We start from the raw sequence: 25,108 nt of genomic DNA, 5'->3' as shown, positions 1-25,108 counted from the left end.
ACTGGTAATCATGGTCAACTGCTGTGGTCCTGCATGTGAGGAGAACTGGAAAGAGGCACAGTGCCCCTGGTCCTGGGGCACTCAGGGCTGTGCTGCAGCATCTGGGTAACATGTGGGTCCTCACTTGGTTAATGAGTTGAGGACAGTTATAGAAGAATGTGACAGGATGGCTCATGGATGCTCAGGGCCCTTAGATAACAGACCAAGTTCCCAGCATTTTCTGCATTCTGCTTTGTCCAGGTATGAACTGGAGCCTTTGGAGGAGTTTATGTTCTGTGGATGACAGAACTAGTTTGAGTTCAGTCTTTTTAAAGCCAGGAATATGTTACTTCTACTTTCCACGGCTGTCTTCTTTCCTTCTACCCAGCAACTTTGCAAAATGCCAAATGTAGTCCAGAGCAGCCCTGGCTTTGCTCTGAGGACTCCCTGCTTTTGGCAGAGAACCATTCCCTCTGAAAGCTGCTCTTGCACAGGTTCATCCTTCCCTCTGCCAGTGTCTTTCCTCTATCCAGGTGTGTTGCAACATCATCAGGCAGGGAGGCAGAAGGGTATGAGAGAGAGTTGGGTAGCTGAGCACACTGTCTCTGTCCCAGTGCCTGACTGACCAGCAATTTCTGCTCACCCTGGATGGGGCAGGGGGGGATGCACTGGCAATGCTGGCATCCAGCCCTGGCCTGAGCCCTGCCAGCCTGGGGGTGCTGGAGCTGGGATGTTTGGCACCAGTTGCTTAAGGGGCTCGGAGGGTGAAAACCAGGCAGGCGGCAGGGAAGCCCTGCCAGGGCCATCTGGCTGCTGTTGGACATGATTTTAGGGTGGTGGTAAGAGCAGCGGGCAGCACTGCACCCTGTGAGTGCCTGCTCAGTGCCGCTGAGCCGGTCATTTGATAGCTCCTCGGTGCTCCTCAGAGGCCTAAAATGGAGCAGGGCCGGATTAGATGTACCCAGTGCCCTTGGTGAGCTCCGGGGAGATACGATCCTCGCCCTCCCGCCTCCGACCTGCTGGGGCCCAGTGCTGTCGCCACAGCAACGGGGAGAAACAGCCCATCCGCATGGAAACGGCCTTGCTGTGCCCGGCAACCGAGCGGGGAAAGCGGCTCAAATGGCGAGTTTGGGGAGGTGAAGGGCACCAGCACCTCTGTGGCGACTAGCAAGGAGCCTTGGCTGTGCTGTGGGTTACTGCAGCACTGGCTTCATCCCCATATGTGGGACTGCCATCCCAAAACATGGAAATTGTCCCCAGTGCAGAGCCAGCACGTGCTCCTGTGTCTCTGACCGTGAAGGATAGTTTTCATTGCTGCTGCCCTATTTTTTTGGGGCTGGTCCTGAAGTCAGAGTAAGGTGCAGATTATCTGTGCTGATACCTGCAGCAGCGTAGGTAGGTCAGTGGTTCACCCCGGACAGGTTAGTGCTTAATGCTTGTAAAATCCCTCTTTGTAAGGAAGAAGGAGCAACTGGCAGCCAAACAGGGTCTCCTGTAACATAGGACAGACAAATGTCATCTCAACAGTGTGATTGTGCAGCGCAGCCTGTCTGGCTTTGGGCAGCAAAATCTGAGTTAATCTCTCCTCATCCTGCCTCCTACCCCTTAAATCCCCTGCCGGCTGTTTCCCCAGAGAGGGCTCAGATTCGAAGGTGATGTCGGTGCTGACCTGCTGGCTCTGATAACGGCTGGAGAGAGCTGCTCTGCCATGCAGCTGCTTGTGGCCAGGCAGGGTTTGTTCCAGTTTTACACTGGCCCTTTGGTGACTGTGTCTCTTGGCTGCAGGATCACTGGGAAGGGGATCTCTCTGGCCAGCAGTACTTCCCTTGGAGGGATTTTGGTAAGTGGGGCTGGTTTTGCAACTATGTCCAAGGACAGATTATTCCAGAGCATTTGCCAGTGCTGGAGAAAGCTGCTTCCCAGCCGTTGGCATTACTGGGAAGTCCACAGGGCTGGCCACTCTAAAGTAATTTGCATTTCTTGGTCAGTTGGGCCCTGGCAGCTCAAGAAATTGGTATTTCTGTGGATTTGTCAGGAACAAAGTGAAAGGCAGCGCCCAGGTCTTGCCAAGGGGCTGTGTGAGAGCCTGGCTGGCAATTAGGGGAGAAAGCTGTTTGCCTGCAGGCATGAAGAGATAGGAGTCCTATTCCACCTCACATTGGGACCTGCAGAAGGTACCTAGGGCCCCAGTTTATTACCTGGAGCCCTGTGTGTGTGGGAAGCCTGGCCTGCTGCTGTGCAGAGGAGCCTATTGTTCCCAATCCTTTCTCCCTTCTGCTCACTGTTTTTTAGAAAAATAAGTGGTGAAGCTGCTGCTGGAAGGAGCTCTCCCAAGCAATAGCTGTTAGGGCTCCAGAGCTGCTGAGAGGTTTGGGTCCAGGTGCACAGCTCTGACTCTCAAGAGATGTGGGCACAGGAGGAGGGTTATGGACTCTAGAAAAAAGAAAGGACCCTGCCAAGTGGCACTAGTGCAGGGGAAGCTTTGAGAGCTTGGCAGGGGAGGTGTGAGTGGTTTCAAAAAAAGGGAATAGCATCGAGGCTTGGCTCCCCTCTGCATCTCCCCAAGAGGACCCTGCAGCCCTGCTTCACCATCAGTATGGGGACTTGGATGCTCTTAGGCTGTTCATTAGTAAAACCTCTGAGCGGTTCCTACTGCCATCGAGTACCCATTAATGCCTCTTCAGGGGAGGAGAGAGCATTGGGAAAGCACAAAAACAATCTGAGGGCCCTTTATCTCTTTTTGGTCTGAGAGGTCATGGGTTGAGGTTGGAGGGGAAGAGGGGCCTGGTGGGGATGCCAGGCATGAAAGCAGCACCGTGATTATCTGCCGAAATCTGAGTGCAAAAACATAACCTGATTCAAACTGTTAGTTCTTCAAGGCTCCCAGGAGGGCTTTAGGGTTATAAACACCTACTCAGTGACCTGCTTTGTGCCCATCTTGAGCCAGGTATTCCCACACCAGAAGGAAAGCCAGCAAAACCTGCACAGATGTCTTGAACAGCTGCAGCCACTGCTGTAAGCCACCCCTGCTGCTACAGTTTATTGGCACTGCAGGGTCTGTCCCCTTCTCCCCCTGCTCCTTCCCTGCTTGTGTGTACAGTCAGCTGTTAAAGGACACTGACATCACTTAATGGTTTAATTGAATCTCACAAAGGGATCGAAATTGGCTGCCTGACTCTTGTCACTGAGATGCTCATGGAAGAAATAGTAAATCACCAATTCAGCAGATAAAACTACAGCTCTGGGTAGACAGTCCTTGTTGCTGGGGACAGGGAAGTAATTCCTCTTTGCAGAATAGTACACTATTAGGGAGATGGCTGAGGGCTATTTTTCCAGGCCACCAGGTGCCATCCCTGACCAAGGGAAGGGTAACTGAGTTAGACTAACTCCCCAAGGTGGTGTGGCACTCAGAATGGGGTAAACAGACCTGAGGCAGCATTTTATCTGTAAGTCAGGAGACTGTTCTGTGTTTTACACAGGGATTTACAGGGATACAATGGAGAGAGGTCCATGTGATCATTTATTTAGAGCAGAAGACAAAATCCCAGAAAAGGCCAGGGTTGAACTAGGATGAAGCTTTGCAGCCAGCAGCAATTTCTGAGATTGTTTCACAGAAAAAGTAATCTTTGAGTGTAGGGAATCAAAAGTTAAGAGGGGATGGAGAGAAAAATGTCCAAAAGCAATAGGGAAGCCCAAAGGGAGAGGATATGACCCTAATGAGGGTGCTAATGCCGTGGCCACACTACTGACAAGTAAAGTAATTGCTGCTCAGGAGGAATGTGAGCCAGTAGAAAGCAGCTTTCCACTCAGACGCCAAGAAAAGCAATTAGAACTCGTAAACACCAATGGCTGACTAAAAGCAGGACCTTAATTAATAGTTTCATTTGAATGGTAAGGAAATCGTTAAGCACTATTGGTGTCTATTAATTCCCTGCAACACGAACCACAATAGGGAGTTTTAAGCCTTCTTTCACTGTACAGTGTGTGCACGAAGGAGCACCTGAACCCTTGCTTTGTGCAGCTGTGCTCCCCCACCTGACTGCCCCAGAGCCCAGGAGCTGCTGCAGGATAAACAGCTCAGATTGTGCATTGAGTTAGGGCATGGCTTTGATAGTGCTCAGTCAGGGCAGGGGAGAACCTGGGTGGAAAATGTGACTTCAACGAAAAGCTGTACAACTGAAGTAGTGTCAGGGAGCTCAGTGTACAGGGAGCTGGGAGTCTGGAAGATTTGCATGGTGCTGTACAGATCCCAGCCACTGAGCCATGGAGAACAGTGTCAGGCCCTTCTGTCCTGCTCAGAGGGTGTTACAGAAATGTCAGTCGGAGGAAGAAGTAGGGGTAGCTACCAGAAGTAGGCAGGGCAGAGAGGGATATAAAGCTTCCCACTGTGTAAGCAGTGGTGATGCAGTGGCAAACTTCTAAAACCTTCACCAACATCCAGAAACCAAGAGTGTTAAGGAGTGGCTTTTACAGAAGACACAGTCTGGGTAAGACGAAGATTTACTCTTGTTGCTTTCTTACTCTCAATTCACCCACACAGTGTTCCCTGAATTTCTGAAGGACCACAGGGCTCTTCACAATCTTATTTTTCAGTTGTTCTATCTTCATGTGACGTGGGCACTTCTGCACTGATGCAATGAACAGGCTGTAGCAGAGAATAGCAGTGTTTGGTTTCTGTGTTAGACAAACCCACCAGCATAGCCTGCTGCCCCTCCTTTCTCAGGCTGGTTGCTGTGCTCAGCACAGACAGCAGCCCAACCTTGCTGTAAGCACATCACACACCTCTTCCCCAGCCAGCTGCCCCAATAGCTGGAGTTCATTTTGGGAGTTTATAGCTGACCTGCTTTCTTAAAAAGCTGAATATAAAGTCACTAGTGCAGCCATATTTCTGGAGTGAGGGGGAAGCTCTCCCAGAGTGTCAAACATCTATGGAAGAGCCTCTCTTCCTCGCTGTCAAATCTGTGACAGCTCAAGGAACTTCCCTTTAAGATCACCTACCCTCCCTTCAAATTCAGAGAGTTGGACTAAGGTAGGGGATTTGTATGGATCTTGTTTTCTCCTCTTCTGTCAGATGCAACTCAACAGGCTTTTCTAAGCAGTGATTTCTTTCAAAACCTGCCGTATGCCATTCAGTCCCATGAAGGAGGTTCACTGCCTGGTTGCTATGGTACCCTTTCTCTAAAGAGGAAGAAAATTGTTAATTATGCAATTTAAGAAACTACAGAGGAATGACAGAAACAGAAGTAATAGAAAGGAAGATTCTGGGTTTGCAACAGAACTGCTGGCTGCTCTAAAATACACCCTGTTTACAGGTGAAATACTTGCCCAATGTATGTTGTATAGGGCCAGAGCTTCTCTGGCAGCAGGGATTTCAAGGAGATGCCCTTTGCTAGGCACTGTGCCTTTGCCATCCAGGAAATCAATCCTGTAGTCAGTTACTGCTGTTACCTTCCCTGCTTAATGCTCCAGACATATTTCCTTGGCAGAAATTCTGGATGGAGCTGGGACAGCGATAATACATCACAGAACCACAACAAGCTCCTGCTGCTTGTGGATACACAGAGGTACAGTTCAAGACTTAAGTGTTTTATATCTCCTTGGCAGCATTTCATTGTTCCTTGGGCCTACTAACCCCTGCTTGCTTTCCCCAGGACCCCAGAAAATCCAGTTTGTGGTGCACAAGGCAGGGCCAAAGAGACTGCAAGCATCAAACCTGGCAAGATCCCCAGCAGCCCCTTTAGAAAGAACACTGCTTTCCTTTGCCAAGAGCAGTGGCAGGTCAGTACAGCTGGGCTGAAACAAAGCACTGCAACACATCTTTGCCAGGAATAGATTCAGGCCAGTGCTCTGTGCTCTGAACAGGGAGAGCTGCCTCCTGCACTGCACACCGAGCTCAGCAGGCCAGGGGGAAGGAAAGAGTTGCCCCATAACTTGTTTCCCAATGTGAACAGTGAGAGACACAGGGAATGAAGATGACCTGACCCCGTGGAGTTGTTTACTACAGATGACTACATGGAAATCGAGACCTCAGGCTCTCCTGCCTAACAAGGGCACTAATGACACAGAGGGCTAGACAAGAGCCGCATATGGTGGTAAGAGGAAGAGAGCAGTCAAGAGGCAATAATAATAATCCAAAATACTTCTGGGAACACAGCAGGAACGGCTGTCAAAAGACCAACATTTTAATCAACAAACTTTGCAGATAAGAGGCTTCCCACTAAGGGAATACACGGATTCCTGCTTTCACCAGCAGCTTCTACCTCCTGTGTTTTTAAGGCCCAGGATGGTCTCTCCAAGCTCCCCTCAACAAGTATGTCCAGGGAGGGTGGCTTTCTGTCACAGGAGCAATGTTCAACTCAGTCCCTGATGAACTGATGCTGAAAGCTGTGTGTCTCTCACACTCTCCTGGCTTTCCGTGGGCGGCAGCCGTTGTGGGGGACTGGGCTGTTGTCAGTGATGGAGATGACCTCCAAACCTCCCATTGTCAGCCCCTTGATGGCAGCCTGCAATGAGACAGCAGATGACAGTTTTGAACACAGGGAATAGCAGAGAAGGGAAAAACCTCAGGGCAAAATAGTTTGATCCCCCATCTGAAAATCTAATGATTCTAAATATTCATTACTGGGCACTTGGGTGAGGAATCCCTTATATCACCTTCAGAAAAACCAAGTTAATTGAGACCAGCCTGAATTTAGCAAACATGCATGATGCCTAAGAAAATAAAAGTATGGAAAAGGAATTCCAACACCTACTTTGCGTCCTGGTCCCAGTCCTTTCACCATGACTCTCACGTGCAATACACCCTTCCCACGTGCTTTCTGTGAAAATAACAACTGGTTAGCGTTCTCTTTACATAAACCCTGATGCCCTGGTGTCTTTCATTCCCTTCTGATCCATTATCCAGTATTTAAGTAAAAATAAAGATTAGGTAGTAATGGATACAGAAGACATATATGGAGATTATTGCAGACACTAGGAGCAAAGGAGGCCGGGATATAGCCATGCAAGAGAAAGTCTGTGCTAGACTGTCAGCTCTGCACACAGAGAAAGCTCTCAAATCAAACTATCTGTGACCTAAAGCCAGGGCAGAAAAGGACATATCCATGGATACGTGACTGAAGTGGCAAGGGACTAACAAGGACTAAGTCTAAGCTGTTTTCCCTTCTCTAATGTGGTGACTTCTCCCCTGTGAGCAGTGGATTCTTTCTGGAGGGTAAATGAGAAGAGCAAGCAAGCTTCAGATTTGCTGTGCAGGAGTCCACACCTCCAGTGCAACAATTCTAGGGGCTTGCAAATTGGAATTGAAGAACTGCTGTACAGCACAGCCCTGCTGCCACCACGTGGAGGGAGTTCCTCTGGCTCTCTTTCTCATTGTGTTCTGTTGCAATTAACGTACTAACTACTTCAACAGTGACAGAATAAATCTGTCCAAGCACAGCTATGTAGCTATTATGAAGCTCCAACAAGCACAGATTAATAGTGAAGATGCTCTTATATCCCTCTGAGTTAACCACAATAAGCTGTTGGCCAGCAGTGGCACCAAACTCCTCTGGCATGAAAGGCTGGAGTCAGTTCCACCTAATTTAGGATAAGGATTATCAGTTTAACCTGCCTCATTCTGCTGTAATGAGGACCCTGACACAGCCAGCCTCATCTCTTCCACCTGGACACTCACATGGTTTTTTTTAGAAACAGTTACACTAAACCATATGCAGCTGGAAACTACGAATGCAAGGACATCACCTTCTCTGACTGGAACTGCTGGCTGGAGCTCAGTTCTCCTGTGGCAGAGAGCAAATATGAAACATCCAGACAGTAACTACAGCTACTTCTCAGTCCCCTGTGGTGCAAAACTGAACTGCTGCTGATTCAGGGGCTACAATCCCAAAATGGCTGAGAGATGTTCACTTAGGAAAAAAGGAGGCTATGCAAACCTGTGCTAGGAGAGGACAGGCTCCAAGTTACATTCCCAATCACAACCTGCACAGCTCAGCTCACCCTCGGGGCATTTCTAACAGCTGTTTCAAACAGCCTTTGTGTGCAAATGAAGCTCAGCAAGCAGCCAGAACAGCTCTGGAGTGCTGCAGTGCTGCCTGTGAGCCAGGTGTGTGCCCAGGTAAGGGGGCAGGCAGTCAGTGCTCCCCTCTGGAGCTGGGAATCACAGCTGGGGACTCACCACTGCTGCTGCCATGGCTGCAGTCTGTGCTGCTATGGCAGTTCCCTTCTTGGCGTTCTGGAAGCCTTCCGTGCCGCAGGACGTGCGGGAGAACGGCTGGTTGTCAAAGCTGACCACCTGGATGTGGGTGCTGCAGAAGGACAGGGGCAAAGGGAAGAAGCAAGCTGGAACAAAGCTGTATTTTCCAGTTTCTCATTCACTTTACTGGCACAGCTGACCACAGGATTTCTGTCTCCCTTTCAAAGTATCCACTTACTCACACTCGCCGCAGAGACCACCCAGCAGTGACCCTCTGGTCACCTTACAAACCCTGGCAGAAACTTTCTGGAGAAGGTGTGCTTTACCTAAGTACACCTCAGACCCCACTCAGCCCTTTCAGACCCACCTCTCACTGCATTTTACCCCTTCTATTAAAAAAAAAGAAAACTACAAAACACTTCTAGAACTTGAAAGAGCCTTGAAAAACAGTAACATGTCACAGTAGGAATCACTGATGAAACACAACTGTCTCTCATGGAGAATATGATAATTTCTTCAACACCTGTACAGAAACAGTGCTAGAGCAGAGGGCTGGAAGTAACCTGCTGTTAAAACTATCAGCATCTGATTATTCATATCAGAATGTAATCAAAATGTCTAAAAACAATCTTATTGCTTTAAAGACACTCCAAGGACAGTTATGCTTCCTGAACATCACTGAGGTTTGAATCAGTATCATCTTCCCAGTGATGAACACAACTCCCCCGGCTGTTTTTCTTTGAGCCTTTAGATCAAAATGATGACAGGCCAAAGCCTCGGGTTCGAAGCTTTTATTTCACACGAGAGCAAGAACGGAGCAGCTCATTTGCTTACTTGTTGTACGTCGCTTTGATGTGAGCTATCGGGACCTCTTCATAAACCTTGCCATCCCATCTCATGGAGTTCCTCTGCAGGATTGAAAAGCTGAGGAACAAAACAAGAGTTACCAGGCCTCGCTCTTTAAATATCACAGAGTTTCATTTCATATTGGGAAATAAGGAAAGAACGGATCAAGCCTCCGAAAAACACAAGCTGCGTTTCTGATTGAGTCAAGTCGCTCCCTCCCCTTCCTGGGCTGAAAACCCACCGAAGGCGATAAAACCTCGCAGCAAGCGGCAGATGGCAGCGCCCTCCCGGCGCGGCCTGCCCTCGGCTCTCACCTCTGCCCGGTCGCGCTCTGCTTCTCCGTCTCCTTGGCAGCCGCCCCCGCCACGTCCTGCAGCCTCGGGAGGCCTGTGCGGAGCCCGCGGCACAGGGCGGCGGCGCGGCCCCTGAGGGAGAGACCCGCCGGTGAGCGCTGGGAGGGTGGGCGCATCGCGTCTAGCGATAGCGGGACGCTCCCAGCACCCACCCCGCAGCGAGGGGAGCCCTCTCGGTGTTCTCCCGGTGCCCTCCCGGTGTCCCCCCGCTCCCCACAGCCCGTGCCGCGCACTCCGCTCACCCCCAGCCCAGCACCCGTTGCCCGGCGACCGCCATGGCGGCGCTCATGGCTGAGCTCCGAGCCGCGCCGCGGAGCTCCGCCGCGGAGCACGCCGGGAGCGCGGAGCGAACATGGCGGGGCATTGTGGGGCGCGAGTGATGGCGGCGCCCCTGGGGCAGCGGGCGGCGGGCCGCGCTCGCTGGGTTTGCAGCGCTGCCGCGCCGCGCCCGTGGAAGCTTTTCGGGGCGATGTGCTTGCTGAGGCTTCCCCGGATCACGCAGCCTCTGGAGAAGGAGGAGGAAGAGATGGCGGCGCTGATGGAGCAGGTAGACGGGTGTGTGAGGCTGTTTGGGGTGTTGGTGGGGAAATGGCGCCCTCGGGCATGAGGGGAGAGGAGCATCAGGGGCTGGTGGCCTTGCACACCGTCTGTGGCGTTGCTCCTCGCACACACCGTCTGTGGTGTTGCTCCCGAGCGGTCTGTGTGCGATTTGCACCACATCTCGTGGGTGTTGGTGGTGTACCATGGCCCTCCTCCATGGAGTTGATGTTCTGCTGCAAGCAGGGAAGCCCTGCTCAACCTCAGGGAAATTCCCTTTATCCTGCATTTGTGGAGGTGGAAATAATTTAATTCCGCTTGCCAACATCCACAGTGCTGGTGGCTAAAGAATTCTTTATGTTGCTTTTCTAGATAGAGCTGGAGAAAAGCCACTATTCAGACCATGAAATTCGTAAGCTGGAGGAGGAGGAGCAGCTCAAGAGGAGGAAGGAAAGCTTGTATGATGAGGATGAAGCATCTGGCAAGATGGTCATCATGGCTCAGGACCTGGAGGAGAAGTGGGAACAAAAGTTTCTGCGGTTCAAAGCTGCTCCACGGATAACAGGTACGGGCTGGAGTTCATGGTGGGTGGGGATACCCAGACTGTTTGCCAGACAGAGTGCAATTCAGTAAAAGGAGCAATTTTGGAGTCTGTTTTCTGTTTGTTTTAAAGAGAGTCGTGACTCTGTGGCAGCACATGAGCAATTAACTGTCTGACAGGGAAATCGATGTTCCCATGCTGCAAAAATGTGTGTGTTCATTCTTACCAGAACAAAATGGTAAAATAGGTGTTTTTTCCAGACAAGAGAAATATTTGGTCACTTGGTTTTCAAGCTCTGCTTAGTGCTCTTATTTTTGTCAAGGTAGAGATCCAGGGTGCTTACTCTAAATTCCTTCTGGAAATGAAACAGTAGTTGGTTCCAGCTGAATCCTGCATTGACTTCCAGAGTGACTGACAGCATTTTAGTTTAGATTTTTATCTTATTCCATGTATCTATATTTGTGTATTATTGCTGGGACTGTGTGAGGCACAGAGGGTTGATGAATCAAGGGGATCAGAGCAATCTGCCAGGAGACTTTGTTTCCAGCATGTGTTGGGTTTTCGCAGATGCTGATAAAAGCAACGATCGAACGTCGTTGAACAGGAAGCTGGACAGTAACCTGATGCTTCTGGTGAAACAGAAAATTGGTAACCAGGAGCTGTGGCTCCTGCCTCAAATGGAGTGGCAGCCTGGAGAGACACTGCGAAACACAGCTGAGCGAGCCATGGCTACGTTTTTGGGTGTGTAGCTTGACCTTCCTTCTTGTTTGTCCCAGTGGTTTTCTTCCAGTGCCCTGCTGAGGGACATTTGCCATCTGCTGTAGTGAAATCTTCTCCTGTCTGCTGGCAAAAGGCATTTCATGACAGAGGGCTGGCAGACTGTGAGTTGGGATCTCTGGCTGCCAGCAGCAGCAATGCTGGGTCTGGCCATTGTGGTCTGATGTTGGGGCATCACTGGACACCCCCTGAATGTCTGGGCATACTCTGGGCTTCTCTGTCCCCCTTTTTGCCCTGTAGTAGCTTTTGTGGCAGATGGGTGATGATGGTATACACATGTTCTTGCTTTTCACTTGAGATTGGCAAAGCTTCATACCCTCTCCTTCCCTTCCTCCCTCTCCCACTCTGAGATGACCCTCTGGACTCCATATGAGCTGTTCTTTCATGAGAAAAACCACAGTTTTTCTATGGTTGTCGGTATTTCTGCCAAAGAGGGTACAGTCAGTCTGAACTGCCTTTTTGTTATATAGGAGAGCCATTATTGTTGCTCTGTTTTCTAATGTCTTATTGTCTTCCTCTTGCATTGCTGGCATCTTGCAGGAGATCACATTCAAGCCAAAATCCTGGGGAATGCACCATATGGGATTTACAAGTATAAATTCCCAAGGGCCATCAGAACTGAGGATAATGTGGGAGCCAAAGTCTTCTTCTTCAAAGCCTTCCTCCAAAGCAGTGATTTGTCCCAGGCAAAGCTGAAGGCAGATTACCTGTGGGTCACAAAGAAGGAGCTGGGAGACTACCTGAAGTCGGAATATCTAAAGAAAGTCAATCGTTTCCTCCTGGACTTGTAAGCAGTGGGCTCTGCTCCAGCAGATGGGGAAGATGTGGGACATGGCTCCAGGGAGGAGCATGGCTGCTGCTGCTGCTTTGCATGGTCTGTGTGTATGAGATGTTCACTTGGGCTCTGGAGGATAATTTGCCTTTGCCTTATTTCCCAGTTTTCTTCACTGGCCCTGTACTGAATAAATATTAAAATTTATACTCAGAAATGAAGCTTTCCTGAGGGAGTTCTTTGCTCTTGTTGAATTCTCCTCCTCCACCTCTTCTGGAAATGCATATTATTATCTTTTCCTCTCCCAAGAGTGTGGTTCCCTGGGGTTGTGGTACCCAGGAGGTTCACTTTCCTCTCCAGACTCCTGTCACAGGCTCAACCTCAAAGGGTTTATCTTTGCAATGGCTAATGCTTATCTCTGGTATCTCCTCTGTTATAAAAACAGACCTGGAAGGTTATCTGTGTGTCTAGGTGGGAACAGACCCTGCTGAGCACCAGCCAGGACAAGGTGGGTTTCTGGGGAGATGTAAGTAGGGATATTCACAGCTTATTAACTTTTAGTGTTAGCTGCCTCTGGCCTTGAGTCTGTGATGCACAGGGTCTGTGGAGGACACAGATCCATGAGGAATAAGCAGCTGCTTTCCCACCCACACTGCTTCTCCTTGAGCCTCAGGTTACAGCAACAGACACTGAAGAGGATAACAGCAGCAGCAGCTGCTCTCTGTCTGGGCTGGGAGGTTCATTTATCCTGGGAGGGGAAGGTGCTTTAGCATTGCTGCCTCATGGGAGCAGCCTCAAAGATGTCTCTAGGGAGTTCTTGCCTCTCATTCCCACTGCATTAGGCCAGCACTGCTAACCCAGCACAGCTGGGTTTGCCTCAGGTAGCCTGACCCCATTACCTCAATTTCTTTATTAAAAGATCTATCCTGGGCTTGTGTGGTGCTTCCTTGGCCCTCTGGGGCTGCTTCTGTTGGAAGTTTTTTCTGGTTGTAAATGTTGCTGTTCAGTAGTCAAGAGTGCTGCTGGACCTTGCAGGGAATCAGCTTCCTCCAGCAGCAGGGAGAGAAGGAGGAAATAACTGTTGTTAATCATCCAGAGAGAGTTTGGCCTCCAGAGGTGGAGCTGGAGATTGCTATATGTATTTTATCAATCCTTTGGGAGCTGTTGAGCTGCAGGCTTTAAATTAAAGTTATGCTTAATCACTCTGCAAGCCATTGGGGTGGAGGGTAGCACAGCAACCTTCTATTTTCTAATGCTGGACAGTTTGGGAGCTGCCAGTTTGCCATAAATTACCAACAAAATTTGGTTCATGGGAGCATCCTCACAGGCCTGGCGAGGAGGCTAAGTCTGCAGCAGAGAGCAGTGGCAAAGAGGAAATAAATACGGAGCAGAATATGTGCCTGAAAGACTGCAGATTTTTGGCTGATCTCTGAGGTCAGCACTGCTGAAGGGAAGCATATTGCCTTCTCCAGGACTGTGCTCAATCCTTATTGCAGGTAACAGGTGTGTGAGAAGCTTGGTCTTTGCTGGAAGCTGAAATTGTTGAAATTCCTGCTTGCAGCCTGCATGGGAACAGCGCCTTTTTTTTTTTTTCTCCATTGTGTTGATTTATTTAAAGGCCCTCAGCCAGGGCTTGCTGCAAACAATCACAGATCCTGCAACTTGGGTCCCTTCGCTCAGTTCTCCTGCATGGTCAGTTTCTTCCCCAGCCTCGGTGAGAGGGAAGGCAGGAGGATCCTAGAGGATGGTTTGAGTCTTCTCATTTCCTCAACTCCCAGGGTCCTGCAGTAGGTCACTGAGGCATTCTTTTCCTTTGGGAGCTTTGGTGGCTGAAGGCTGTCTTTCCACTCAGTGTGAAGCTATTCCCATACTCACAGCTGCAGAATCTGAGCAGGCAGGCTGGTGGGGTATGTTTTGCTGGTAACTGCTGAAGGGGCAGCACAAAGCCTGAGAGCCTTTTCTGGCAGAGCAGAAGAAACCTGTGGAGTCATGGCTGTGTGAGAGCTGCTGCAGCCAGGTGTGCCTCCTGCAGTCCAGCACAAAGAGCAGGGGGAGCATTTTACTTTTGTTGAACATGAAACACAAAACTCCCCCTGCAAGCAGGATGGAGAACTGCCTGAGTGTTGAGGGAGGCTGGAGCTTGTTTGCACCCAAACCCTGGAGTGTTTTTCTCACCTTGACAAAGGCCTCATCATACGAGATCCCTGCCAGAACCTGAAGCTGCAGCAAGTGCCTGGGAAAGAAACTGAGTTTGCTGTGGCTCTTCAGTGCAAGGCACTGTGAGATCAGTTGAAGAGCTCTCCTGTGAAGTGTGCACTGGAGAGAGGAGTTTTGGAAAGGGCCTGTGACTCCTCGCTTTGGGAGCAGCAATGTGGGGCTTATTTAAGAAGTCCAAGGTAAGATCAGTGCTGCTGTTACCCACTCCTGACTGTGCACACTGGAGAGGAAGCTGGAGAGGGTCAGGCTGTGGAGGCTTTCTGCTCCTCAAAGCCCTTTTTGGCACAGGATGCTTTCATTCTTGAGAGTCATACACAAAAAGCCTCATGCTTTGCAAGGGGAAGGAAGCATCTCAACATATCCTGACCCTGGTGTGATACAGTCCAGCAACTGTTGGTAAAAGTCTCCAGGAGCAGAAACAGATGGAAGGAGCAGTTGCATTTTAAAGCACTGGCATCTAAGCCATTGCTTAAGCCACCATGTTAGAAGAGAGAAATGAAGGTTTTCTTTGTGGCAAATCGATGCTAGCAACAGGCCACAGGCCGCACCTCTTCCTGCTCTCTGAAAACCTGTAAGAAGAGAGATGCTCCCAAATACAACCATGAGCTTGTTACAGCAGGGAGAGCTAGAGTGCAGGGGTGGGCTGGCTCAGGGAGGATGTGCTGTGCCAGCTGGTGCAGCCTTTGGGCTCACTCCCTGTCCTGGAGGATGAAGCATCTCCAGCAGCATCAGTTACTTTGCCATTGTTCTGTTCAAGTTCCCATGCTTGTATTGGAATGGATCTGTCTCTTTGGACGGGATTTTTCTGCAGGTGCTGCCCTTTCCTGCTGTGCTCTGCTGCCTGCAGGGGATGCAGTGTGGGCTGCTCTGCTCACAGCAGCCCAGAGACCCAGCAGAAAATTGTGTGGAAAATCTGGTTGAGGTCACCAGTGACATGAGGGGACTAGATCCCATCCTTTTATTTTTCAGGACACCTTTTTCCTCCCTTTTCTTGTGAAACCCCTGTGGGTTGGTATAACCAGTGTGGTGGAAGGACACAGAGTGGGGCAGTCAGGAGGCAATGCTTGAGTGAATCTCTACAAAGATTGGATATAAAGAAGGGGTGCTACTAGGAAACTTGTACTCAGGGTAAAACTTCCCCAGAAGCTTTGTTGATATTACCCAATCCCTCAAAAAGGAAAGCCAGGAATTTGTGAGGTGAGTATGAAATGCTGACAGCAGGAACCCCCTTCAGGTAGCTCCAGCTACAGCTTTGCTGTCAAGGCTACTTTTCCCTAACAGGTCTTATGGGGTATAAAATCTTTTGTCAGAACTTCATAGTCAATGCTTGGAGACCCAGGGGCATTTCTCAATTGAATTATGAAGGGTCTTTCAGCAATATTAAAATGAAGCTTCAAAACCAAGGCAAGGCAAGGCAACAAAGCCTTTATGGAGCTATTTCAAGGCTTTAGGACTCACCATCACAGCCCACTGCAGGAGCAGGACTGAGTGATGCCAGCAACTGGCCCTTCACCTGGCTACCATGAATATCCTATGTTGTAATTAACTGAGGCAAAAGTTGAGGAAAAGATTTTTCAGTTTACAGTTTGAAGTTTAAACTGAACTCTGTTGGAGCTTGAGGTGAGAGCTGATGTTGAAGGCAGATAATCTTCTGAGGGGCTGCTCTCCCTCTCAGGCATCTGGGCAGAGGGAGACTGGGGACATCAGGACATGAGGCATGGGCCAGCGCTGCTGCTGCTGCCTGCCTGCTTTCTGCTCTCTCTCATCTATCAAAATAATTATGCCCATTACATTTCTGCTTTTGGGTTTTACCCTTCCAAATATTATTCCACAGCTTTAAACCTGTGGGGTGAGTGAATTGTTGGGAAAAAAACCTACATATAATCCAGGTTTAATGGGCACATAGAAAAAAGCACACTGGGTTTGAAGGGTGGCTCAGCCAGCGTCCTGCTTCTGCAGGCAAATAGAAATTTATCTTGATGTGTGTATATATCTACTTTCGTGATCTGTGAGCTCTTAATAATTGGTTTGGTGACCTGCCGGCAGTGTTTTCTCTCTGTAGAGCTTTCCCCAGTCCCCAGTTAATATAATGGGTCACAAATCCCATTTGCTTTTGAATTCTGAGTAATCCTTTTGTTAATGTCGCCTATTGCTTTTTTGGAAGCACTGGAGGAAATCGGAGCCATGTGCTAATCAGTAAATCTGGTTCTGCGTGTTCAGAAGCTGCTGCCCTGCCCCACCTGCCCTTTCCAAATGCCCTGTGCAGCTCATTTGTGTCAAACCCAAAGCCCCTCTCTGCAGAACAGCAATTGCTTCCCAAACCATGCTGCTACCAAATGGCACAGGCTGCAAATGTTGGACGAGCTTGAGGAAAGCAGTGGGATCTGATGGGGAGTGGGCAGCAAACCATAACAGGTTTGGAGAGGAGAGAAATTGGGCATTTGGGGTGTCTGATCCCACCAATGCCCTGTGTGGAGGGGCAGTGAATCCCTCGTTTCAGGATCTGGGACAGGTGACTGCTGGGGGTGGCACCCATGGGGACCCACTTTTCAGCCTCTGCTCTACCAGCACCCACAGCTCAACATCCAGTCTTGTCCCTACTTAGGGAATGTGGTGCAGCAGGGAGTGCCTTCCACCAGAGTGCTAGAGGCTCCTGGGCTAGCAGGGGTGGGAGGCAGTGAGCAAGATGGACATCACCAGTCCCAGATATTTCTGGATTTCATATCCTTTCATGTTCTCTGCCTGGAAACAGGACTGTGGTGAGCTGTAGCTGTCTTGTCTGCTCTCCTGCCTTTGTGGGTAGGTAGTTATCTGAGCCTTTTCAGAGGGACAAGAAGCTGCCAGACACCCCCTAAGGTGAACACAGATATGTATCTTGGCTGAAGGAAGGGGAGGGAGAGCATCAGCTCCCGAGATTGCCTGAAAACATGTAAAACACTCAAAATCACTGGCTACAAGGGGGTAGTAGAGACTGTGTTCCTGCTGCAGTGGTTGCCCATGGATTGAACTGGGTGGGAAACTTCAGTGGCGTGTCCAAGTGCCAGAACATTTCAAGTCACTAAGCCAGTGTTTCTTGATTACTTTTATTTCCTGATTTTCTATCAGTTTTCAGTCTCCTGCACAGCTGATAAACCTCACCCTTCACCTCTTTCCCTCATGCTTCCATTCGTCTCCCTATTTTTAGCCTGTCTATGGCACTCTTCACACAATGCCTGTGTGCACTGCTTTGATGGGAGCTGCTGACGACGATGACATGACCTTGAAGGCAGCAGCTTGCAGCAAGTCAAGCTGTGTTGTATTTAGTTAGCTTCTTGTAGCTGGGCATCGTGTCACAACTGAGGCAGGCACACAGCATCACCTCTCCTCACTCCCATGCTGTTTTCCCTGATAGGTCCTATCAGGATTTGGGCTATTTGACTCCAAACCAATTCCCTGGCTCTGGCCCAGAGTGAGGAGGATGGTGAGGAATTACCAGTGCTGGAGCTTGATGCTCAGATGTTGCTGGCTCTAATTAAGAGCTAAATTCTCCCGAGGACGGAGGCGGATGCTGCTTGCTGCCTGTGAAACAGTTCAGTGCTAGGCACTAGGTGGCAGGCAGTGACTGGGAAATCCTATCAGTGGAGTTTTATTTCCCTTTCCCCTTAAAATAACCTCCTGCTCTAGCTCTCGCATGCTCCAGCGTGGGAACCTGGAGCACGGAATAAGGATCAACAATTTTTAACTGCTGTGCTCAAGCTTGTACCTCACATGTTGAAGGATCCCAGTGATTGGCAGACGGTCGTCTTTGCTCCACTGAGGCTTGACAAGTAAGGGGACAGTCCAAGGAGCTTCTAGTGCAGGGAAAAGAGGCAGGGAGCAGGCAGGCAGCATCTGAGGATAGAGTCTGGTGGATGGCTGCTGCTGAGGGCTGCCCAGAGCACTGTGCAGGGGTTAAGGAGGGATGGGAGTGCAGAAGGGGTGCATCCATATGGAATGGACATAGAGGCAAAAAATGATTGTGTGTGTTTGACACAAACAAGGAGGAATCAAGAAATCCCTAAGGATGAATTTCCTATAAACCTGGTTGTGCAGGGGCTGCTTTGGAGAGGGCAGTGGCAAGGTTTCAGCCACATGCTGTCCCTCAGCTTGCGAGGGGAAGGGTGGTCACCAGACTGTGGCTGTGGGGCTTAGTCACTAGGGAGGCCCTGATCCTCTCTCCAGATTGGCACAGCATGCCTTTGATTTACTTGGGTTGGGCTTTGGGGGTTTATCCCCAAAAGTGCACCTAAAAGTGGACTCACCTAGAAGAATATATGTATACCCTACTCTACCCCAGTGATGCAGCATGTGCTCCCATGCACTGTTAGGAGGCAGGAGTGGCAAAATCCCTTCTTTAGTGGCCAGGGGTCTGAGTTCAGCCTGTCCCTGGACCCTGCTATGTGCTGCTCCCACCTCTCTGAAGCTCAGGAAAGACAGCCCCCAGGCACCAGCACAGAGCCACAGCCCCTGTGCCACACTCTGGGTGTTGTAGGTCCTCTGTAAGCACCTTCCAACAAAAAGGGGATTATCTTTAGCTTGTTAGAGTCCTTGCAGGGAGGGAGAATAAGGCTCTTTGCTCTGAAACGTTCTCTTCCCTGGGATTACAAGATAATGCATATGAAACGACATTAGCTCAGCCAGGTTTATGGATTATTTGAAAATCAAATTCTTTTAATCTCATCCACCATCTGGCACCAGCATAACAGCCAGCAGCCAGCTCGCTGCCGCTTCCACCCTGACTGTGTCAGAGAGACTGAGCTATCACAGCCAGTGAGGGGACACCAGCATCCCTGGCTGTCACTGTGCATCCTGGCACCAGCACCCAGGCCAGCCTTGTCCTGATTTCTTCCCAAGACAGCGTGGAGGTAACGTGGCTCTGAGGAACTGGAGGCTGTCCTTGGCACGCACTGGGAATGAACAGACGGACGAGGAACATTTCACTGCCTGTGCCTGTGTGACCATGAGACTCAGAGCCAGAGGGGTTTCCTGGCCTTGGATAAAGGTTAAGATCAGAGCAGGGAACATTCCTGTCTCACTGATGTGATTTGCAGTGATCTCCTGGCTGGGCAGAGAGGGATGAGGGTGCAGGATGCTGATGCAGAGTTTTTTCAGGGAGGTTGTGTTTCCTCATGAATATTAATTGGGAGCTGCCAGGGTGCATCTGTGCTTAGGGATGGGGCTGGAGGCTCTGTGGGTACCAGGGAGCCAGTGACCACCTGACCTGTTTGGCAGGGGCTGTACAAGCAGGAATGCTGTCACTGAGGAGCAGGACAGGGTGGGACAGCCCGTCAGAGGTGCAGCATGGAGCACTTGTGAGGCATTGCCATGGACAGCACCACAGAGCCCAAACTGGCTCACACTCCCTGGCTCACAGGTCAGGGAACAGATGGAACTGGGCAGTGGTGAGGGATCACTGTGGGGAGTTGGAGCCACCAGAACTGGGGATATGTGAGTGAGTGAGGGGTGTGTGCTGGGCACTGTTGCTCCCACTCCAACCCCACATCTGACTTTTCAGATGCCAAGCCAGCTGGGCTGCAGAGCTGCTTGGTTCTCCTGTTTTTGGTTTCTGTGCTGAGCCTCAATACAACCATCCATCTTCTCCTGTCTCCTCCAGAGCACTTCTGTACCTACTACCAAGGAGCGCTCTAATCTCAGAACCCATTTAACATGAATAAAAAGCCTTCTGGGACGATAGGTCACGGTTATACAATTTAGCTCAAGTAGAGAAAAGGCCTTTATAGCTGTGAATACATGAATACTTAAAATATATATATAACATTGGTTAACATCAGGACTTATAAGCATAATATCTATATATATATATATATATATATAGCACCAGGCTTACGGTCTGTGTCTTGACTCCCTCCACAGAAGGCTGTAGCTGTTCTACCTGTCAGCTCTGGTCCAGTGGCTCTTCAGGCTGGAGTCACAATTTGCCCTGCTTGCTGCCCATTTTTTGCAGGGCTCTTGGTGTGGAGAGCAGTTGTTACAGGCAGAGGGAAATTGGGGAGGGAGTTCTGCAACTGCTGCTCGGTGGGGATCAGGATGGGAGAGGTGAGGGTACAGGACCTCTGCCCACAGGTAAGAATGCACACAGAACCAGGTTGGTACTGCTGTGCCACACAGCAACTTGCTCCCATGATTTGTGCACCCTGAAGACAGTTGCATGCAAATAAAACAAAAAAATAGAAAAACAAGAAGAGGAAAAATTAATAGCTTTAAAGAAAAGAAAGTGTCATTTCTGTAGGTAATTAATTACTAATTATACAATTGCAGCATTGTCTGTATCATTAGAATTACTTGGTTTTTCAAGACACTGTAGCTTTAATTAAACAAATCCTTAGATTCTTCTTTTTTCTCCTCCTTTGTAACACAAAGTAATTTTTTTTATTAGTGCCAAAGAATAAATTAATTGTGTAATTAGTGACTATTACTTTGTCACTCCTGGAAGGGTTATTTTCAGGTTGTTTGTGTGAAGTGGCTGGAGAATGGTTATGAAATATTGTTTGATACCAAGACTCCCTGGAAGTAGCTCTCTGTGACTGGGGATGTGTGGCTGGCACAGGTCTTTCTCGTGAGAACATTTTGCTGTGTTTTACAAACAAAGATAAAGTCTGGATGTTTTTCAAACAGTGTCTCGAGACTTGGACAGTTCAGGCCTGGCCAGTTAGGCCTAGGGGGAGGTTTCTGACTGACCAATCTGGGCGACCTCTGAAAAGTCTATATATATATATGGAAATCAAAATAATAAACGCTTTTTCTTGCTACAGTGAGAACTGGGGTCCTCTTCTCTGCTAGCGGCTCAACAGCGACAGGGATGCTGGTGGAGGTGGGGACTTGGCAGTGCTGGAACAGAAATGGCACAAGGGGATGCTAGGGCTGGATATAGGAGGCTGTCAAGCACTGCTGGTTATCCCCTTGCTTATTTGCATGCCCCTGAATAAATATATTTAATTTTCATGTAGAAATGCCCTCTACAAGGCATCCTCAGACCCTCCAGAAAGGAAGCAAAATGGCAGTGAAGCTGTGGCTGCTTCTGTGTGCTCTCCCTGGTACAGCTGAGGGACAAACCCCAGGATGGGATTTTCAAGCATGAACCATCCCAGCCATCATTACAGGGAGCTGCAAGCTGGTGGGGATGGCATGTCACCCCCCCTGCCCCACCATGTGCAGGGGACACTGCAGATTCCAGGCAGGAAGAGGGGAATTTAGCATGCAGCTAGTGATAGGGTCTTAATAGATCTGCACTTATTATTTGGAAAAGAAAATCAGGATTACAGGCTTATAAAGGATTAGCAAGCATGAATGCGTATTTCTGCATATACTGCTCCTTTTGTAAACCCATTGTGCCATTAGGCTGATATAGAGTTATACCATTACCAGCATGACATCAGTGTATCAGATAGTCTTGATTACAAGATCCAGCAGCCGTGCAAAGAGAAGCAGGGCATTCCTCCAAGTCTGCTGATCCTCTCCTGTTTGTACCTCGTAGCTTGTCTCAAAAGCATGTTGATTTTCAGACAGCATCAATACCACCAGTAGTACAGACACCTTGTGAGCACTGGCCACCTCCTGGGCCTGTTGAAGTGACCACATTGAGGCTTTTAGTGTTTCAATTTTCCTGTCCTGTGGGTTTTAAAGCAGCAGCAAAGTGGATACATGAGGCTCCTCAGGGGTCCATGGACTCAGTTGTAGTGGTGGAGAGAGATCTGAGACTGCTCAGAAGAGCTTGGGTCACTCGTGGGTATATGGGCAGGGGTCTTTCAGTGTGGCTGAAACTGGATTTCTGGTTATAGCTGAAACACAAAAAAATCCTCATGGAGGAGGGTTGTCTGCTGGCTTCAAATACTGTGTGTCCTCAAGGGCAGTAGCTGCCAGGTCTTAGATCTGGGAGCCCTGGAGGTGTGTGAGCTACCTGGAGATGTAAAGAATTTGTTTCAAATGTAGAAAACTTCAAGAGCCTGCCTGTACTTCATAGCCTGCAAGTCTTGACCCCACATGACTGTCAACATGGGTAACCTTAGCAAACCCAAGCCCTTGGCTGTAGGCTTCCCTAGAGGTGGTCTTTGTAAGTAGAGTTGTGCTGAGCAGGAAACTTGGATGGAGGAACAGGGAGTTGAGTGGTTATGAAATGTTAGAATCTCTATGTGTGTGAGTACAAGTTTTGATTTTTACTAAATATTTTCCCCTTTAGTTTAAACCATTGTTTTGGTTTTTTTTTCCAGGGAAATGTAAAAAGAGCCCATGTGTTTCTAACTAAATGGCAGCCTGTGCTTAGTAAACAACCCAGGGTCCAGTTTGGATGGGATCCCTGAATTGATGTTTCTGGAAATCAAATAACAATTCAACTAAGGCAGCTTGTTCCTGGAGCTACCCAGAGCTGTTTGTTTATTGGGCCAAAGGGAGTGAAGAGCCCCTAGAGCATCCAGGTCTGCAGGCAGCTCTGTGGGACAGCAGGATGTCCCTGTTCTGCTCAGACCTGGTCCTTTCCCTGCTTTCTGTCAGTCAGCTATCACTGTACCAAACAGCATCCCAGGAATTACCCCAGTGCCAAGCTCCATCCATGGGTTCCCCTTAGCATTGCTGCTCTCATACCTCCTGCCTCTCCCCTGGAGGATGATTTCAGCAAGAAAATTTGACTTTTATTACCTCTGTGGCCCACAAAATACATCCACCTAGGGGCATCCCACCTCCATGCTGGGATGGAGAGCATCCCTTCAGAGTGGGTAACCTGCTGCTGCCAGCTGTGCTGGTCTCTTGGACAGCCATTTCCATTTTGCCTCCTCTTCTTGCTCAGGTTCCCTCCCCTCCCATTCACTGGTTTCTCCTACAACACCACTTTGCTGACACTTTGGACTTGAACTGGGACCAGTTTCCTCTTTGTCCTGTCACAGTCCTGGTGCCTTTAATGCTCAGATCACTTTTGAGTGTGAGATTCCAAAATAATTTGAAATATTTGAAAAACAGTGTCCAATTTTTTCTCTCCATTGGAGTGCATGTCTATGGGGGTTTTGTTATTTTTTCCTTGAACATGTTTAAAGTTTCTTTTGGCCATAATTTCTTTTTGTGATGTAAGTGTTCTGACAAACTCGACCCTATGCTGCAAAGCAGTTCTGCATGAATGATCCAAGTAGGTCAAGCAATCTTCCTCTCTGCTTCCTTCCCCTGAAGTAGAAAATGACCCTACAACCACAAACCCAGCGCCTGGAACCCAACGCACACAAGAGACCCTACAATAACAAACCAATGTGCACGCAGCCAGCTGTTGATGAGCGCTGACACAGTTTCAAAGGTACTGATGCTCCTGCTGATGTGTCCTTTCTGAGGGCATCAGCGTCAGCAGCCCTGTTAGCTGTGAAATGAGGAGGTGACTCATGAACTGCACCGACGCAGGCAGTGTTGGTACCTCGATGGGCCATCAGGTTTCCAACCTGCGTCAGCAAAACAAGGGGTGAGGAAAGAGAATGGGAATGCCAACCGAACCTGAATTGGAGGGGCAGAGAGCAAGTGAGATGGAAAGTGCATCTCCCTCCGAGCTTGTGTCCCCACACCTTACAGACCCAGCTCCACAGACTGTGGGGTGTGAATTTATGGATGCTGGAAACATTGACTCTGGACATGTTCTCCCAGGGGCTCCAATTTTCTTACCATACCGAGAGCCTTTGAGAACCTTCCTCACCTCTCTCTGCTGAGGCTTTTGAGGGGCTGATTCTTGTGGGTTGGCACCTCTGGTCCTTCTGATTTTTCCATGAATATTTTGTTTGCTGGTGCAACAAACCCTCCTTAGTTCAAAACTGCAGAGGGAAGCAGATGAGAAGTGCTTAACAGTCCTGGAGCTGAGCAAGCAGCTGAGAAGGCTGGTCAAAGCAAAATTAAGATGCTGTGAACCTCATTGCGATGATTAATGGCTCTTTTTATATGAAGATGTTCAGAAACTGACATTTACTGAAGAAATTGGAGTGAGGTCTTTGGAATAAACTAGGAAGAGTTGTTTGGGCTTTTTTTTAATAAAAAGAGATGTTTCAGCCAATACAAGCAATTAAGCATTCTGAGGTGTTTCTCCCTGCTTGCACTCTGTAATAGAAGAAAAAACCATGGAGAGACAAATAGCCTAGTTTGGATTATGGGACAACCAGACTGGAGCATCACCTGCAGCTCACATGTGACTTTTGGGAAGTGCTGAAAGGGGGTAATGAACCAGCCCATCCTCACCTCAGAGTGCTGCCCTATGTGCCCTTGAGAGCTCTCTGAGCTTCCCACAGCTGCAGGGGCAGGAGATACTGAGATGGCAAGAGAAAATCTCAGTGAGTGCCTCCACGGGCAGCCTGGCAGCAGCTCCCAGTCAAGCCCACCCTCACCAGCAAGCAGAGCAGTCAGCAGCAGCATCCTCAGCACTCATCTCCATACCTGCATCCTTTGAGCCTTTCCCCATCACCACCCAAAGCACAGGAAGCAGCCTGGAAAGCTGGGGGGTCATATCTCCCTAGATGCTCTCAACAGTGCTACCCCAAGAGCAAATCTGATATCACAAGTCAGTAATGAATTGGAGCTGGGCTGTAATGATTTTTAAAAACGTTTTCTAAGGCTGGCTGTCGATGCCACAGCTCGATCTTAAAAAGGATTTTACTGTTCCTAGAGCAGAAATCCAAGAGAGCACTCTGCATCTGTTTACCATGCAGAAGAGTAAAAAATGTCTCTCCTCCCTCCTGGGTCCCTGCAGCTTCTCTGGCAGAATTAAAAGGCACATGTGGAGCTTCAGCACGGAGGTGAAGAAGAGTGGGAACAGAAAAGAAGAATCCTCTGTTTCATCCCACCTGCTCTGTGATGGTGACTTGCCCCGAAGAGTCTCAGGAAAATCCTGTGTAAATCGA

The 25,108-nt window shown here is 49.2% G+C and overlaps 2 protein-coding genes across 2 annotated transcripts; one reads left to right on the top strand and one right to left on the bottom strand.

Annotated features, from left to right (window-relative positions):
* Positions 1-6,140: 6,140 nt before the first annotated feature.
* On the bottom strand, positions 6,141-9,736 carry MRPS11 (mitochondrial ribosomal protein S11). Its single transcript, XM_085070430.1, has 6 exons — positions 9,615-9,736; positions 9,334-9,444; positions 9,008-9,097; positions 8,156-8,285; positions 6,732-6,797; positions 6,141-6,482 (listed from the first exon to the last, which is right to left on the bottom strand). Exons 1-6 carry the CDS (start codon positions 9,734-9,736, stop codon positions 6,375-6,377), a joined length of 627 nt encoding a protein of 208 aa, XP_084926556.1. The 3' UTR covers positions 6,141-6,374.
* On the top strand, positions 9,725-12,216 carry MRPL46 (mitochondrial ribosomal protein L46). Its single transcript, XM_085070429.1, has 4 exons — positions 9,725-9,919; positions 10,282-10,474; positions 11,018-11,191; positions 11,768-12,216. Exons 1-4 carry the CDS (start codon positions 9,725-9,727, stop codon positions 12,016-12,018), a joined length of 813 nt encoding a protein of 270 aa, XP_084926555.1. The 3' UTR covers positions 12,019-12,216.
* Positions 12,217-25,108: the final 12,892 nt, after the last annotated feature.

The sequence above is a fragment of the Lichenostomus cassidix genome, chromosome 10 (genome assembly GCF_008360975.1).
Source record: "Lichenostomus cassidix isolate B80296 chromosome 10, HeHo_3.0, whole genome shotgun sequence".
NCBI lineage: Eukaryota > Metazoa > Chordata > Aves > Passeriformes > Meliphagidae > Lichenostomus > Lichenostomus cassidix.
The sequence above is the reverse complement of the archived record's forward strand: the minus strand, read 5'-3'. Positions and strand labels throughout refer to the sequence as shown.

Coding starts and splice junctions, on each gene's coding strand:
- MRPL46 (XM_085070429.1), top strand. CDS start 9,725: ATGGCGGGGCATTGTGGGGCGCGAGTGATGGCGGCGCCCCTGGGGCAG. Junction 9,920..10,281: donor TGGCGGCGCTGATGGAGCAG/GTAGACGGGTGT, acceptor TTGCTTTTCTAG/ATAGAGCTGGAGAAAAGCCA. Junction 10,475..11,017: donor AGCTGCTCCACGGATAACAG/GTACGGGCTGGA, acceptor GGGTTTTCGCAG/ATGCTGATAAAAGCAACGAT.
- MRPS11 (XM_085070430.1), bottom strand. CDS start 9,736: ATGCCCCGCCATGTTCGCTCCGCGCTCCCGGCGTGCTCCGCGGCGGAG. Junction 9,445..9,614: donor CAACGGGTGCTGGGCTGGGG/GTGAGCGGAGTG, acceptor TCTCTCCCTCAG/GGGCCGCGCCGCCGCCCTGT. Junction 6,483..6,731: donor GACTGGGACCAGGACGCAAA/GTAGGTGTTGGA, acceptor GTCTCATTGCAG/GCTGCCATCAAGGGGCTGAC.